Source organism: Rhineura floridana, chromosome 19, assembly GCF_030035675.1.
Source record: "Rhineura floridana isolate rRhiFlo1 chromosome 19, rRhiFlo1.hap2, whole genome shotgun sequence".
NCBI classification, from domain to species: domain Eukaryota; kingdom Metazoa; phylum Chordata; class Lepidosauria; order Squamata; family Rhineuridae; genus Rhineura; species Rhineura floridana.
In genome coordinates, this window is record NC_084498.1 from 27,592,715 (window position 1) to 27,608,135 (window position 15,421).

The 15,421-nt window shown below is 50.4% G+C and overlaps 1 protein-coding gene across 4 annotated transcripts in view; it reads left to right on the forward strand.

Annotated features, from left to right (window-relative positions):
- LIMK2 (LIM domain kinase 2) overlaps window positions 1-15,006 on the forward strand; it is a 38,326-nt gene extending 23,320 nt beyond the window's left edge. For all 4 annotated transcript variants that reach the window (XM_061602751.1, XM_061602754.1, XM_061602753.1 and 1 more), the window contains 12 exons: window positions 587-775; window positions 1,650-1,755; window positions 3,096-3,295; window positions 3,633-3,819; window positions 6,181-6,267; window positions 7,192-7,323; window positions 7,757-7,813; window positions 8,918-8,983; window positions 10,019-10,193; window positions 10,897-10,952; window positions 12,176-12,333; window positions 13,331-15,006. In XM_061602751.1, coding sequence (XP_061458735.1) covers window positions 587-775; window positions 1,650-1,755; window positions 3,096-3,295; window positions 3,633-3,819; window positions 6,181-6,267; window positions 7,192-7,323; window positions 7,757-7,813; window positions 8,918-8,983; window positions 10,019-10,193; window positions 10,897-10,952; window positions 12,176-12,333; window positions 13,331-13,487 — 1,570 coding nt within the window. In that variant the 3' untranslated portion in view covers window positions 13,488-15,006. The remainder of the gene's footprint in view (window positions 1-586; window positions 776-1,649; window positions 1,756-3,095; window positions 3,296-3,632; window positions 3,820-6,180; window positions 6,268-7,191; window positions 7,324-7,756; window positions 7,814-8,917; window positions 8,984-10,018; window positions 10,194-10,896; window positions 10,953-12,175; window positions 12,334-13,330) is intronic.
- Window positions 15,007-15,421: the final 415 nt, after the last annotated feature.

Consider the following 15,421-nt stretch of genomic DNA (forward strand, 5'->3'; position numbering starts at 1 on the left):
GTGAGGGTCACAACTTCTCCCACGGACCTGCTGCTCACAGCTTCGGGAATCCTCTTCCTGGGCCGTCATGTTTCTTTTACGTTAGATAGTACACATGGGCAGATAAGGCCTTGGGGAATGGAGTGTTTGAATGCTGGCGGATGCCTGCTCTGGGAGCTCTGGGTAGCAGGGATCACGTGCTGCAAGTGTGGGGAGAGAGGCGGCAGCCAGTGCAAGTGACAAGAAGTGACGTGGCTGACCTGTTCTCATTGGCAGGCTGCCTACTGAGGAGCTGTTGCGTGGCATCCGAAATCTTAATTAACTGATTAACAAAATTTATATGCCGCTTGATTGTAACAAAACCTCTAAGTGGTTTCCAAGAAATATTAACATGATCAATAAAACCAGTTGAAAACAAGTAATTAAAAATATCTAAAAGACAATTAAAATCACTAGTAACTAAAAAGAAACTGAAACATCAAAATCTACATGTCTTTATAGGCTTCTAATAAAAAATGTTTTAAGCAGGTGCTGAAAATCTTGCTGCATAAAAGTAACGGCAAAGGTGAAAGATCGCTGTGGTCACTTTCTCTCCTCTCCTGTTTAGTGGCAAATGTCATAACCAGATTGTTCTGACACCAATGATCGAAAGGCTGTCTACAGAGTTTCTGTGTGAACAGCTGCCCTACACGCTGACTCTCATCTCCATGCCTGCGGCCACTGATGGCAAGCGAGGGTTCACGGTGGCTGTCGAAGGTGGCTGTTCAGCCTATGCCACTAGCGTCCAAGTGAAAGAGTGAGTGTTATTATCATTATTGATGATGACAATGATGATGGTCAATTCATTTATATACTGCTTAATGCCAAAATAGGCTTCTTAGTATATTTTTGTATTTGTGTTTATTATTTTTTATTTTTTGTGAGCAGCCTTGAGGGCTTTTTGGCCAAAAGGCGGCATAGACATAAATAAATAAATAAGTAAGTATAAAAGCCAGTTACACAAGCATTAGGATATAAATATCCATCATTAAAATGAAAAGGTAAGTAAAAGGTGACATGATAAAGCATATAAAATTATGCATGACATGGAGAAAGTGGATGGAGAGAAGTTTTTCTCCCTCTCTCATAACATTAGAACTCATAGACATCCAATGAATCTGAAGGCTGGAAGATTCAGCACAGACAAAAGAAAGGACTTCTTCACGCAGCATATAGTTAAACTCCCACAGGAGGCTGTGATGGCCACCAACTTGGATGGCTTTAAAAGAAGATTATATTCACGGAGGAGAATAAGGCAATCAGTGGCTACTAGCCACAATGGCTAGGTTGGATGCAATATCCTTCTGAATGCCAATTGCAGAGACTCGCAAGTGTGGAGAGTTGCTGCCGTTGCGCTCAGGCCCTGCTTGTGGGCTGCTTCCCACTGGGGGGCACCTGGTTGGCTGTTGTGAGAACAGGACGCTGGACTAGGTGGGCTCCCTTTGGCCTGACCCAGCTGCAGATCTCTCTCAATCACTTTATGCAGATGAAAAGTTAAAAGAGAGGTGATCACATTGTATAAAGGAGGCAGCTGTTGCTTTAGTTTTCTTTTGTTCCCTTCCACATGTTGCTCCCTGGAGAATCAGAAAAATAAAAATAGCTCTAATCTCGCATGATGCTGTCTTCTTCAGAGTCAACCGAATGCATATCAGTCCTGATGTTCAAAACGCTATTCACCCTGGAGACAGGATCCTGGAGATAAACGGGACCCCAATTCGCACACTACAGATGGGAGAGGTTTGTTTGATTGATTGATTGACTGACTGACTGATTGATTGATTGATTGATATCCCGCCCTTCCTCCCGGCATGAGCCCAGGGTGGCAAACAAAAGCACCAGCAACTTTAAAACATCATAAAAACAAACTTTAAAACACATTAAAACCAAACATCTTTAAAAACGTTTCTTTAAAAAAGCTTTAAAAACATTGTCTAAGATTAAAATCATTTTTTTAAAAAGAAGGTTTAAGAACATATCAAAAAGCAAATGTTCTTTCCTCGGCGCTCTGGAAGCCTCTTTAATGCACTTTCTGCTCCTGGTGGAAGACCAGTCGCTCAGGGTTAGATCACGTGCTTTGCATGCAGAAGGGCCCAGGTCCAATCCCCAAGGGCGTCTCTTAAGTAAATGTGAAAGATCTCTGCTGGGAGCCCTGGAGAGCCACTGCCGGTCAGAGTAAAACAACCTTTGCCAACCTAGTGCCTTCCAGAAGTTTTGGACTACAACTCCTATCAGCCCCAACTTGGCTGTTCTTGCTGGACTGATGGGAGCTGGCGAAGGCTGGGACAGACGGCTATAGATGGAGGCTCCATCTGCACTCTACATTTAAAGCAGTGTTATACCACTGTAACAGTTATGGCTTCCCCCAAAGAATCCTGGGATCTGGGGTTTGTAAAGGGTGCTGAGAGTTGTTAGGAGAGCCCCTGTTCCCCTCACAGAGCGACAGTTCCCGTGGAAGGAGGATTGATTGTTAAACCATTCTGGGAATTGTAGTCCTGAGAAGGGGAATGGGATGTGTGTATAACAAACTACAGTTCCCAGGATTCTTTGGGGGAAGCCATGACTCTTTAAAGTGGTATAATACTGCTTTAAATGCCGAGTGCAGATGGGGCCAGACAAATAGACTGATTTGGTAAAAGGCAGAGATTTTTTTGTTCAGCAACTTGAGTCTTCATTCTGATCCCTGGAATGATTTTGATCCTCTCCTTAAGGCACCAGCTCAAGACAAAAGCAGAGTTTTTTATATGGCATAAACAAAATACCCCTGACACAGACACACGTGTGGTTTGGGGGTGGGGGTTGTAAGCGGTGAGGTTGGAGGGAAATGGAATGCAGGAAGTCCAAAGACAGACATAATTAATATTGCTCATTCCCAAAACCCTTTTTCTGATTTTCAGTCCACACGTGAACACAAGTCCTCTGGACTGAATTAAGGCAGAAAATTTTTATCATGCTCGATGTGTTTGGTGGCTTACCAATGCCGGTGTCATCAGCAACTACTTTACGAATGACCCCTGCAGAATCAGAATACTCCCTTGGAAATCTCTCTCGGTTCCCTTATTCTTGGCTTTGCTTCTCAGGTAGAGGACCTGATTCGCAAGACGAGCCAAACTCTCCAGCTGTTGATTGAGCATGACCCTGTCTCCCAGCGCCTTGACAGGCTGCGCCTGGACTCCCGGCTGCCTCCCGGGCACCATAAGAAGCCCTCTTCCCCCTGCCCCATCTCTGCTCTGGACCTTAAGGAGAATCTGGAAGGAACGCTGCGGCGGCGCTCCCTCAGGTACCAAGTCCAGAGGAAACCGCCACAACACTTGCCAACAGAGCTACTCGCTATGGGTGGTTTATAAATGAAACAAATAAATAAAAACAAATAAATAAATAAACGGGCTTCCGACTGGCATTTTTGCAAACGTGTGAGCCATTTGGCACATGTTTCGTAAGGTGGGGTGTAAACTGAGTGGTTTCAGAATGTATGCTTTGATCCTCTAGCATAGCCTTCCTCAACCTGATGCCCTCCAGACCTTTAGGACTACAGCGCACTGTGGGCTGATGGGAGTTGTAGTCCAAAAGGTCCCTCCCAGTGAAAGTCCTAGCCTCGTTTATGTTTTGTGCATCAGGCGAAGCAACAGCATTTCCAAGTCCCCCGGCCCCAGCTCCCCAAAGGAACCGCTCATCCTCAGCCGGGATATCAGCCGTTCTGAGTCGCTCCGCTCTTCAACAAGCTGTTCCCAGCAGATCTTCCGTCCCTGTGACCTGATTCACGGGGAGGTGTTGGGGAAAGGCTTCTTTGGCCAAGCTATCAAGGTGAGTAGACTATCACACACGACTCTTAACTCTCTCCCTCCCAGCAGCCCCCCAACCCAACCAGCGCAGGGGAGTATATGCTTCTCACATTAATTTTGTGCCCCAGTCATCAGGATCCTTTTTCTGCCCCTCTGGTGTTCTTGGTGCTCATCTGGCTTCTCCTTTCATTGTTCCCTGTTCTTTGCATTGTTCTTGAAATAGGTGCAGCGGACACTGAACGGGGAAAGGCCATAGTAGCTCTGCGTAGCATGCAGAAGGCCCCAGGTTCAGTCCTCAAGGCATCTCTAGGTAGGGCTGGGAAAGACTCCTTGTCTGGAGAGCTGCTGCCAGCCAGTGTAGACATTACTGAGCTACATGAACTTATGGTCTGGCTTTCTATGATGGCAACGTTTTAAGTTTGCTCTCTGCAACTGCATCCTGGGTTTGGGTGCAAGAGCCTGAGTAGCTGGACCTAAGGTTGTCCGGTGCCGAGGTCCGCTTGGAGGAATGATTTGAAGCTCAAGCACCGCAGCTAAATTTATCTATATTTATTTATGTATTGCACTTGTATACTGCCCCATAGCCGAAGCTCTCTGGGCGGTCTTCTCTTTGCGAATAATTAGTTTGATCTGTTGCCACAATGTTGTGCTCGGGCTAAATCTGCTACTGAGGAACCATGTTGCCCCCTTGGTCCCCAGCGGCCTTCGCAGCTTGTCAGGCTGAGTTCACCAGTGGCCCTGCTGCCTACGCCATAACTCACGGAGATCAGATTTTGGCCATTACTGGGTTATGTCTTGCTTGGAAAGATCAAGGGGACAGGCTGTCCTGCATTCCGATTTGGGCATAGTACAGAAGGGTCCTTGATCTCCCTCTTAACCGTGAGAACGTTAAAAGCGCCCCGCAGCTGGATCAGGCCACTGGCCCCTCTAGTCCAGCATCCTGTTCTCACAGCGGCCCACCAGATGCCCATTATGGGAAGCCCATGAGCGGGAGCTGAGCGCAGCATCACTCTCCCCTCCTGTGGTTTCCAGCAACTGGTATTCAGAAGCCTATGGCCTCCAGCCATGGAATTTGAACATATATATCAGAGTTAGCAGCAATCGATTCCCGTCCTTATGAATTGGCCTAATCCTCTTTTAAAGCTGTCCACGTTGGTGGCCATTGCTGCCTCTCTTGGGACCGAATATGCTCTGTGTGAAGCAGTCCTTTCTTTTGTCTGCCCTGAATCTTCCTACCAGCTGCCCTGTTTTCAGCTGCCTCTTTGGGGTGTAGGCCACATTCCCGCTCCTCCTACCTTTTTCTTACTAATGAGCATGTTTTTCTTCTTGTTTTTCTGTGGGTAGGCAAGTGGCCGGTCCAGGTAAGCCAAAAGCCCCCTCTGAAGCATGCCTTGCAATGAGTGTGCCAACTCGGGCAAGAGCCCTTTGACTAATTGTGGCCTCTGTCTTGTGCATGCCTGCCTCCTTCCCAGCTATGACCCCACACACACACACACACACTGCATTCTGCAAGACTCCTGTGTTGTTAGGGATGGGAACATCGGGTTCAGCCTTGCCTCCGAACTGCAAGCTCCTTTCTGCATGACTTTTTGCTGGGTATTTACGGGGAGGGACCATCGTTCAGTGGCAGATCATCTGCCTGGCATGCAGAAGGGCCCATGCTCAATCCCAGGTGTCTGCAGATTGGGCTGGGAAACCCTGCAGGGCTGCTGCCGGTCGGTGAGCTCGAGAGAGCAGTGGGCTGACTTCATATAGGCAGCTTCCAGTGTTTCTTTTTATTTTGGGACAGGTCAGCCGAGAAACTTTGTTTTATTATACTTGTTAAATAAATGTAATACCACTGGCTATAGTAAAAATCACTAAGCAGTTTACAGAAAGGAATAATGATAGACAACATTCAATAGCATTCAACCCTCAATAACAACAGAACAACATTTTGTTGCAGGTCTCATTTACGATGCTTATGATTAGCACTGACTTTGGCTCAGGCCCCAAACTTGTGTTTTAGATTGTTTGAGCAAAGTCCTGCTTCTAGAGGAAACTAGAGAGGGACCAGATAGGCAGAGACAGGCCGTGTCTCCGTATCCTGCTTTGCAGCCTGTCCGTAATGCTCTGTGGTGTAGGATGTTTGTTTTTATTTATTTATTGTAAAGTATTTGCATACCACTTGATATTTTAAAAAATCTCGTAAGCGGTATACAGTCTAAAACCCAAACGATATAGTGTTAAAATAGTAAAACAAAAACAGAACCTAAACCCAACAAAATGGCGATATAAAAACACGTAAAAGCAAGTAAAACCAGTCTCCTTTCACAGAGATCTTGTAAGAATCAGTGAGACGGTGCCCAATTTCAGTTCTTCTTCTCCTTTTGCTGTTATGAAGGTGACTCACAGAGCAACCGAGAAGGTGATGGTGATGAAGGAGCTGATTCGTTGTGACGAGGAAACGCAGAAGACCTTCTTGACAGAGGTAGGCACGGCCGCCTTTTCAAACGGTTCCTGGGGGTGGTGTGCAGGCTGTCCCTTTATGATTCCACGATCTCAGTAGGAAATTGGCACTCTGAAGCCGTCCTGGTAACTGCGTCCCACTTCAAGGAGAGCAAAAGGATATTAGGCCACATGCAGCTGTTCTTGTCTTTTAAGTCATGCAAATAATGGCCAAGGTTTGGTTTGCATTCAGCGTCGCACGTTGGCCTGGAGAGCCAGTGTTGGACCAAAACGTTTTGCTGCCTAAAGTGGAGCCCCACTGACATGCGCTCCCTCCATTGCTAGGGACAACTCTGACAAACATCTTGCTGTGCCGTTCAGACACCAACTACTGACCTCATCTATCTTCCCCCTTCCTGGTTCTACCGTTTTTTAAAAATATTTTATTTTCAGTTATGCATTTTATTACGTGTATATCCCACCTTTCCCCCCCAAGGAGCTCAAGGTGGCATCCATGGTTCTGTCCCTCCCCATTTTATCCTCACAACAACCCTGTGAGGTAGCTGAGCGGTGGGGACTGGCCCAAGGATCACCCAGTGGGTTTCACATGGCCGAGGAGGGATTTGAACCTTGGTCTCCTGGGTCCAAGTCCGACAGTCATAACCTCTACACCACACTGGCAAGGTAAAAGAGGCACTGCAGAGAACAATGGTAGCAGGGCTTATCGCCTCTGTCTGAAGGGACGTTAGAGGCTTTGCATCTGCAAATGTAGCCCCTTGGAGGCCAACACGCCTGGGCTCCCTGATGCCGCAGAAGTTCTGAAACCGAGCAGGTGAGGATCCGCTCAGCCCCTGGGCTGGAAGTCCCCTACAAGAGCAGCATAGACCTACAATAAATATTCTTTGTTTTCTTCAAAAAATGAAGTGTAGAGGAAGTCACGGTATATCCCAGCCTCTTGTCTTCTCAGGTAAAAGTCATGCGCAGCTTGGATCATCCCAACGTCCTGAAATTCATTGGGGTGTTGTACAAGGACAAGAAGCTCAATCTTCTCACAGAGTACATTGAAGGCGGGACTCTGAAGGACTTCCTCCGGAATGTGGTGAGTGACGTGCCGCTCAGGAGGAGTGGGCAGCGTGTCAAATAGGCAGGGGGAAATCATGCACTGAAACTGCCCTGGCTGTTGGCCGCTAAAGCCGTCAGCTTCCAGAGCAGCCTCCCCCTAACTGATACCCTCCAGATGGCTTGGGCTACAGCTCCCATCAGTCCCCGCCCAGCAGAGCCATTTTGAACTACAACTCCCATCAGTCCCCGCCCAGCAGAGCCATTTTGGACTACAGCTCCCATCAGTCCCTGCCCAGCAGAGCCGTTTTGGACTACAGCTCCCATCAGTCCCTGCCCAGCAGAGCCGTTTTGGACTACAGCTCCCATCAGCTGATGTCCCTGTGACCAGAACACTCAGCAGTTCATCTGCCACTGCCACTTAGTTTGCGTAAGGCAGACGTTAATTGGAGGCCTTTCTCTTTGCCTTTCAGGAGCCATTTCCTTGGGAGCAGAAGGTCAGCTTTGCCAAAGGCATTGCCTCAGGAATGGTGAGCCCCCTGTTCCCCCCGATACACACTCACGTTGAGGGCTTGGGAAATGTGAGGTGCTGAGCTGGGAGCTTGATGCAGCTACGGGGTGGGTGTGTGTGCAGCTGGGAGAGAATCAGGGCCAGTCGGCCTTGCTCTTAGGCAGAAGGAAGTCATTGTCTCAGCTGGTAGATACTGAAGGAGCCGCAGTGGCATTCTTCCCCTTCAGCCCGCTGGCCGTTCTCCTCAGCTGGAGCTCAGATCTGCGTGGGGCACCCAGTCTCTTGTGCCCCCTTCAGTCCCACTCACGGGCAGCGGAGGAGGCGATCTCATTCCCGGATTCGACTGCCACTCCGCTTGCCTCCACCTTTCTGTACATGGAGGTGGGGTGGGGAGGAGTTGGCTTCTTGTCCCTTGCCTCGGGCGGCAACAAGTCATGGGCTAGCTCTGGAGAGGAGCCTCCCCTTGCCCTAGATGCTTCCCAGAGCTGGCATAAGTTCCCTTGAGGATCAGCTTCTTCAAGGGGGCTACACCCTCTCCCTGACCATTCAGGCACTTTCTGAAGCAAGAACTGCCCGCTGAGCAAGCAGCCAAAGCGCAGGGGCAGCTGCTGCTGCTGACGTGTTTGCAGGACGGGAAGCCTCTCTGCTCCCAGCCCACCCCACAAGAAAATAAAAATAAATCCAGACCCATGCAATGAAAACCTGACTTGGAAAGGGTTGCGATGGAGAGAGACAGGTGCAGTTGGCTCAGTTCTGGCTCTTGGGCAGGCCCTGGCCTCTTGCTTGTGCGTTCATCCCTCGCATCTGGAGGTCTCTAGTGTAATAGGGCTTTAGTGCAGTAGGGCTACGGCAGTTCTGGGCCAGGCAGGTCCACCTGGGGCCCGGCTCCTCCGTGCCCCTGGCTCTTTTGTTGGCCCCCAGCGCCTCACACACAAAGGGCAATGGGAAGAGCTGAAGGCTCAGTGCTTGGAAGACACTTGGGCAGCCTGTGAGGCGGGCTAGCAGGAGCTTTGCGTAAGGGGGAAGGATCAGCCCAAAGCGCAACTTTTGGAAATTGGCTGAGCTGAAAGCGGAGAGGTGCATTTGTGTACATGCGTCTCCTTCCTGCTTCTCCCTTTCACAGGCTTACCTGCACTCGATGTGCATCATTCACCGAGACCTGAATTCCCACAACTGCCTGATCAAGCTGGTGAGTGCCTGTTGTGTCTCTCTTCCCTCCTGCCACCCCACCCCACCCCCAAGAACACTTCTCTACCCCCCCCCCGCCCATCCTTTCTCTCCAGGTAAGTAAAGCACCTTCCTGGGTGCTTCAGGGTCTTTTCTTTGGATAACTCCAAAGTCGCATTCACAGGCCGGCTCCCTTGTTTCTCGTCTCCACCTGCCCCATGCCTGACATCACATGTGGGGCAGGTGGGTGTGGTTTGGGGAAAACGGCTTCACTGGCCAAATTGGGGCCCATGCTGGGCCAAATTAGCCCCACACAGGCCAGTGACTCTGCCCCCCCACCCGCAGTTTACATAGACAGCAACTTTGGGGTCCATCCTAGGAAGCTATAGAGACTGGAAGGATCTCATGCTAAGAATGGTAAAATGAGGCCATTGGGCATCAGAAAAAAGGGGGAGAAAAACCAGGATGTCAAGAGGCAAATGTGGGTGAATCAAAGTCTGGAGATTTATTGTAAAAATATTTTTAAAAAGTTACGCCCAATGCGTTTCGGCTGGAAAAACTCCTGCCTTCATCAGGGGCAAATAATGTGGAAAGTCAGATCACATACAACAATTTGTACAAGTTGCTAATTAGAACAATGCATGAACAATAAAGTTCTCCTCAGTAAACTTTCATCGTAGATCAGATGCCCCAGTTGGCTTCGCTCTCCATGCAAGGCAGCTTCATAAGCCCAAGTTGGTGCCCTGCAGGTGTTGCTGCCCGAGGGAGTGCACAGTTGTTCACATCTTGGATTTCTTTAAGCCTGACCTTTTTATTGGTGGCCGAGAACAGGTGGCGACTTTTAGCAACATACATTCCCCCTCCCCACAAAAAAACCCCATCCTGTTAGGCCTTTTTTCGAGCCAGAGATTCCTCCCTTTTTCTCCCGGCCGTGCCAGATGTTGACCCCTGAGTGTTCCTTATGGATACTGCAGCTCATGGGGAAATGGGCCCTTCTGGTCCCCACGGAGGGTGAAGCCTCTGAAGGTCTCCTCTTCTGCTTTGTTCCTGCCTGCAGGACAAGACGGTGGTGGTTGCCGACTTTGGCCTCTCCCGGCTGATCGTGGAGGAGAAGAAGAAGCCCACCCTGGAAAAGCCCTCGGCCAAGAAGCGCACCTTGCGCAAGAGTGACCGGAAGAAGCGCTACACTGTGGTGGGGAACCCCTACTGGATGGCGCCAGAGATGCTGAACGGTAAGAGGCCTCCCTCACAAGGGCAGAGGAAGCTGCCTTGACGCATCGAGCTCAGCATTGTCTACACTGACTGGCAGCAGCAGCAGCAGCTCTCCAGGGTTTCAGGCCGGGGCTCTCTCCCAGCCCTCCCTGGAGATGCCGCTAGGGGTTGAACCTGGGACCCCCTACGTGCAAAGCGGTGCTTTGCCGCTGAGCCACAGCCCTCCCCGGCAGCTGAATGCGCAGGCCTTCCTGGAGATCTGTCCTGTGTGGAAGCCGGACAAAGTGCCCTTCTCAGCTGTGGTGCTTTTGTGGGGGGCTGGGACAGGGCACCATCTCTTCCCTTGGCCTTTTACTCACAGGTGTGCAAGGTTAAAATGGGGAAAATGTCAGGAGTATGCCCCGAGTGGTTTTATTTTATTTATTTATTAAATTTATATCCCACCCTTCCTCCCAGAAGGAGCCCAGGTGACAAATAAAAACACTAAAAGCATATTTTAAAAATACCTTAAAACCAAAAGACTTTAAAGCATATTAAAGCAAAACAACAGTTAGGCAGACCGGGTTCCGATGTGACGACTGAGACAACGGGAAGTGGACGGGGTGGCTGAGAAGTGGCTCTGTGGGCAACGCTCCCCCTTGGCCCAGCTGCCCATCCTCCCCTGTGCCTCAGAGTCACTGCCATTTTATGCACCCTGCCCGCTCCTTTTTCCTTTCCTTCCAGGGCAGAGCTACGACGAGACGGTGGACATCTTTTCCTTCGGGATAGTGCTTTGTGAGGTAAGTCTGGGCCGCTGGGCTTTTTGTGGTGCTTGTGAGGAAGCTGCTGGGTTAACCCAGGGGGAAGATCCGCATCATTCGCACGGCCGGGCCCTGAAGTTCTAGTACAAGCATGCTCTGAGAGCAGTTCATAACTACACGTGTTTGAAATTTATTTTTGTAATCCCAACCGCTTTGTAAATTGTTTGCGTGGATAAGTTCAGCCTGCACCTGCCTGGTGCCTCCGGCTGTTGTGGACGACAGCGCCCCTCCGCTCTGGCCAGCACGGCCAATCAGGCCTGACCCGTCCGACCGTGGCTCCCCTTACCCCACTTGCAGGGTCTTGGGTTGGCCCGGCTGGAGAAACCTCCGAGGCCTCAGCTGGCCTAGTGAGATCGGTGGGCCTTCGCTCGCCCACTGCACACGGCGGCTCTTCCTCTTTCCAGTGCAGTGGCTGGCGGGCTGGAGGTGCTGCTGACATGGCGTGGGATGCAAGCCAGCGCTCATTCCCCCCATGCTTCGGAAACTTTTCCCAAGGTGCTGACAGTCTCCCTTTTCTTCCCCCGGGCACTTGCTCAAAAAAACTGATGCGCAGCTACTTTGATAGCCCAAATGAAAAAGAAAAGTCAGCCAGCTGTGTGTCTTTCCTTCAACTTGCACATCAGGAATCAGGCGGAGGTGAATTTTCTATGTGCCACCCACCCACCAGGCAGGTCACCTTTCTCACTGGCATGTCGAGAAGGGCTACCTCTTGAGAGCACCACAAGGCCACGGGGCAGCCCTCTCCCCCTCCCGGGTTACTCACCTCAGCTTGACCCATCAGATGGGGAGGCCTTGGAAGCCGTGCCTGAGGAATCGAGGAGAGCTTTTCCAGCCTCTTTGGTGGGAATCGTGCCGCTTGCCAGTGTTCCTAAGTGCAGCAAGAATGGGATCCCCAACAAGGAACTGCAAGTAGGCGTCAAAAAGCAGCGGGGCGGACAGAGGAGATGTTTGTTCATCCAGTGCCTTTTTGGCCCTGTGAGTCCTTCGCCAGGGAAATGCAGAGAAATAGAGTCAACATTTAGATGTGCTTCCTCTTCTCCTCCTCATTTAAACATTTCATCTTTAGTTCTCTGAAGGACCTTGATGGACCCTGTCTCTTTTTGCCTGCCCTGTTGCCTGCTCCTGCCTTCCTCGGTGCCTGTTCCATGCCCAAATGTCCCTGCTGCTTTCGGTGACGCCAGTGCCTCCTTTCTCCCTTCCAGATCATAGGACAAGTGTATGCAGATCCGGATTGCCTCCCCCGCACTCTGGATTTTGGCCTCAATGTGAAACTCTTCTGGGAGAAGTTTGTTCCTGTGGACTGTCCCCCTGGCTTCTTCCCTCTGGCAGCCATCTGCTGTGGACTAGAGCCGGAAAGCAGGTGAGGCCCCATCTGGCCCTGTTGCGTCCAGCTACTTCCTTCTGGTCTGGTGCTGAAAGTGTATCACGCAAGGCAGACTTTGCCATCGTGGGGCCCTCTAGATGTTTTGGACTGCAGCTATCATCAGCCCCTGGCTGGGGCTGATGGGGGTTGTAGTTTAAAATATCTGGAGGGCATCAGGTTGGCAAGGCTGATCAAGACTGTTCCTTACCTTCTGTTTGAGGGAGGGACTTTGTGTGACCCTCACTGGGGACAAGAGTGTTTGTCTGCTTTTGATTTTATTCCCTCCCTTTTTCTTTTCTAAAGTCTTTGCTGTTAAAGGGAACAACGTATGTAAATTTTAACTTGAAGCAGTGACAAAAGGAAACCGCATCCCTCCAGAGCTGGCAAGGGCTCGTTTCCTCTGTGCAAAGCAGACACTTGTGTCTTGAAAGGCTCAGCTTCCCACTAATGCTGCGACTGAGTGTGCGGAGTCTGCCTCTCTGGGCCATGGAATTCTGTCTGACTTGGTAGTAAACCAGGGTCCACATCACTTGCTAACGGAGCTGGTTCACTTACTTACAGACTTAGGCCACATTCACACCATGCATTGTTCTGCCATTATTCCACTTTTAAAAATCATGGCTTCTCCCAAAGAACCCTGGGAAGTGTGGTTTGTGAAAGGTGCTGGGAGTTGTTAGGAGACTCCTATTCCCCTCACAGAGCTACAATTCCCAGACTGCTCAGGGAAGAGGGACTGTTAAACCACTCTGAAAACTGTGTCTCCGTGAAGCGAATAGAGGGTCGTTCGCAAACTACTCTTTCCAGGATTCTCTGGGGGAAGCCATGACTGTTTAAAGTAAATGTCTGGTGTGATGGTGGCCTTAGAGAGCTTTCTATTATTTTCAGCATCTCTTTCTGGTTATCGGGATCATGTTTTTACTTGCCGTTGGTGATCGCCCATCTCTGGAGAACCTGTATTAACATGCTGCCTTCTCTCTCTCGTATCTCCTCGTAGGCCCCCATTTTCCAAACTGGAGGATTCTTTTGAAGCCCTTTCTTTGTACCTGGGGGAACTGGGGATCCCCCTTCCCTCAGAACTGGAAGAACTGGACCACGCTATCAGCGTGCAGCATGGGCTGATCCGGGATAAGCTACCAAGAAACCTCACCTAGCCCTCGTGTGCACCTTCCATGGATTACCCTTGGGGGAGTGGGCGGGGGCGTCCAGGAGATGACATAGCTGATCTCCAAACCTTCACAGGGCATTAATAAGGCACCAGTTTGCCTCTCGCTGCCTCACCTTTGACTACCTTCCTCCTGTGGATTTGTGGCACGTGCTGGAGGAAGAGTCCTGTCCCACCAGTGGCTGTAGTACTGACACACTCTAGCTTTGGAAACACAATTTGCAAGTGCCCCCCCCCCCCCGGTGCATCTCATCATGGTGGTACCTGAGGACGTGATAGACTGCAAGGTGTGACGATTCCTGGCTGCTCAGCTCATGAAGCAAAGCAGTGGAGCCTGGGAACTTTGCCTGGAGGCAACAGGCCGTGTTGCCCTTGACCTAGGCTCCCGCATCTGTTGTTGGAGAACATGAGAAGAGGGGGCTTGAGCATTTCTACACCTCCCGCCCCCAAAGAAGGGTGTTCTTCTTCTTTAGGGGCAACTGAAATACATCCTCTCTGGCAAATGACTCCCCCTTCCCGTCACTTCACTCTGCAAATACCTCCAAACGTACGTTCAAAAACACTACTCAGCCAAGATGGGAACTGGAGTTCCGTTGTTGGGGGAAAAGAAGCTGTGCACCTCGCTGGGATTGCTCAGGAATCGCAGGCATCTGTTGAGTTGCTTTTGGCTGTCAGAGACGCTGTGCTGTGCTGGGGGGGGGGTTTCCACAGCTTGAAAAAGCTGGATTTGAGCAAAGAGCCGCTTTCCGTTTGACATGACCTGCAGCTGGCAGGGAATGAGACCACTTTCTTGTCCGGGAACCCACTATTCCAGAGGCCTCGTTCTGTCCTGCGAGTCACTACCTCTGTCCTCCATTTCAGGCCTCCCTTCCCTTTAGACTGAAAAGCAGCTGTCTCCTGGCCTGCCTCTTCACATGCACAGAAGCACACTTGCTTCCTGGGTGTGCCAAGAATGGAGCAGGAACCATCTCCAGCCTCCCTCTTCTGTGGTGAGGGTGGCCCACGCACTACACTGTTTGACTTGCCTGGATTGTTCCCGTTTTCAGAGGGCATCAGCAAAAGCGACTTCTGGAGAAACCCAACAGAACGTGAATTTGTTCTGGCCCACACCTGCTTGTTTTGGCTTTTGGCCTGAATGTCTCTCGGCTCCCTTCCTCCTCTGCCCTCGGATCTGGACACCAAGGGGCCCACTCTTCCACTTAGAGCAGCTAAAGACACGTGAAGCCTCCTGTAGCCCAAGCCAATTTTAGACTCGAGTGTCTCTGTTAATCCTCCGAGGGTTAAGAACCCCCGGGCCTTCCTTCATACATGGGGTGGGGGAATGTCTCTAGGTCCAGTGCATTTAGATCAAAATGCTGCTCCCCCTCTTCATAAATTTGGGAGTCTTGTCTAAACTGGGGGTTGGGAGCTTGGGTCATGTGTTCAAGAGACTCTGAACTCTTTTTTAATTGCACAGCAAAATGTTTTGAGTAAATTAAAAGCAATAAACTTCATCCTATGAAAGTGAAGCTGGCGTATTGTGTGTGTTGAGATGAAAATGGCTGCTTGCAGCCTCAGGGAGGTGGCGAGTATTCGATCTAAGCAACCCAACTCTCGGCTGCTGCAGATGCACCAGAAGTTATACTGGGGGACTTGGATGAAAGGGGGGGATCCCATCAGAGGGATGGGTTCTTGCCCATGGGCAAAGAGTTTTTCTCTCTTCTAGGGAGTAAGGGAAGTAGCAGCAGCTGAACCCTTGCACTGCATTTTGGGAAGGGCAGCTACTAATCTTTCCATGTGCAGCTGCCCTTTCCTGCTGCATTCTTTGAAGGGAAGCTGTAGGACTACAATTCCCATCACCCCCCACCATTAGCCATGCTGGTTGGGGCTGATGGGTGTTGGAGCCCCATATGTTGACGGCCATACGTTAGCCACACACACACA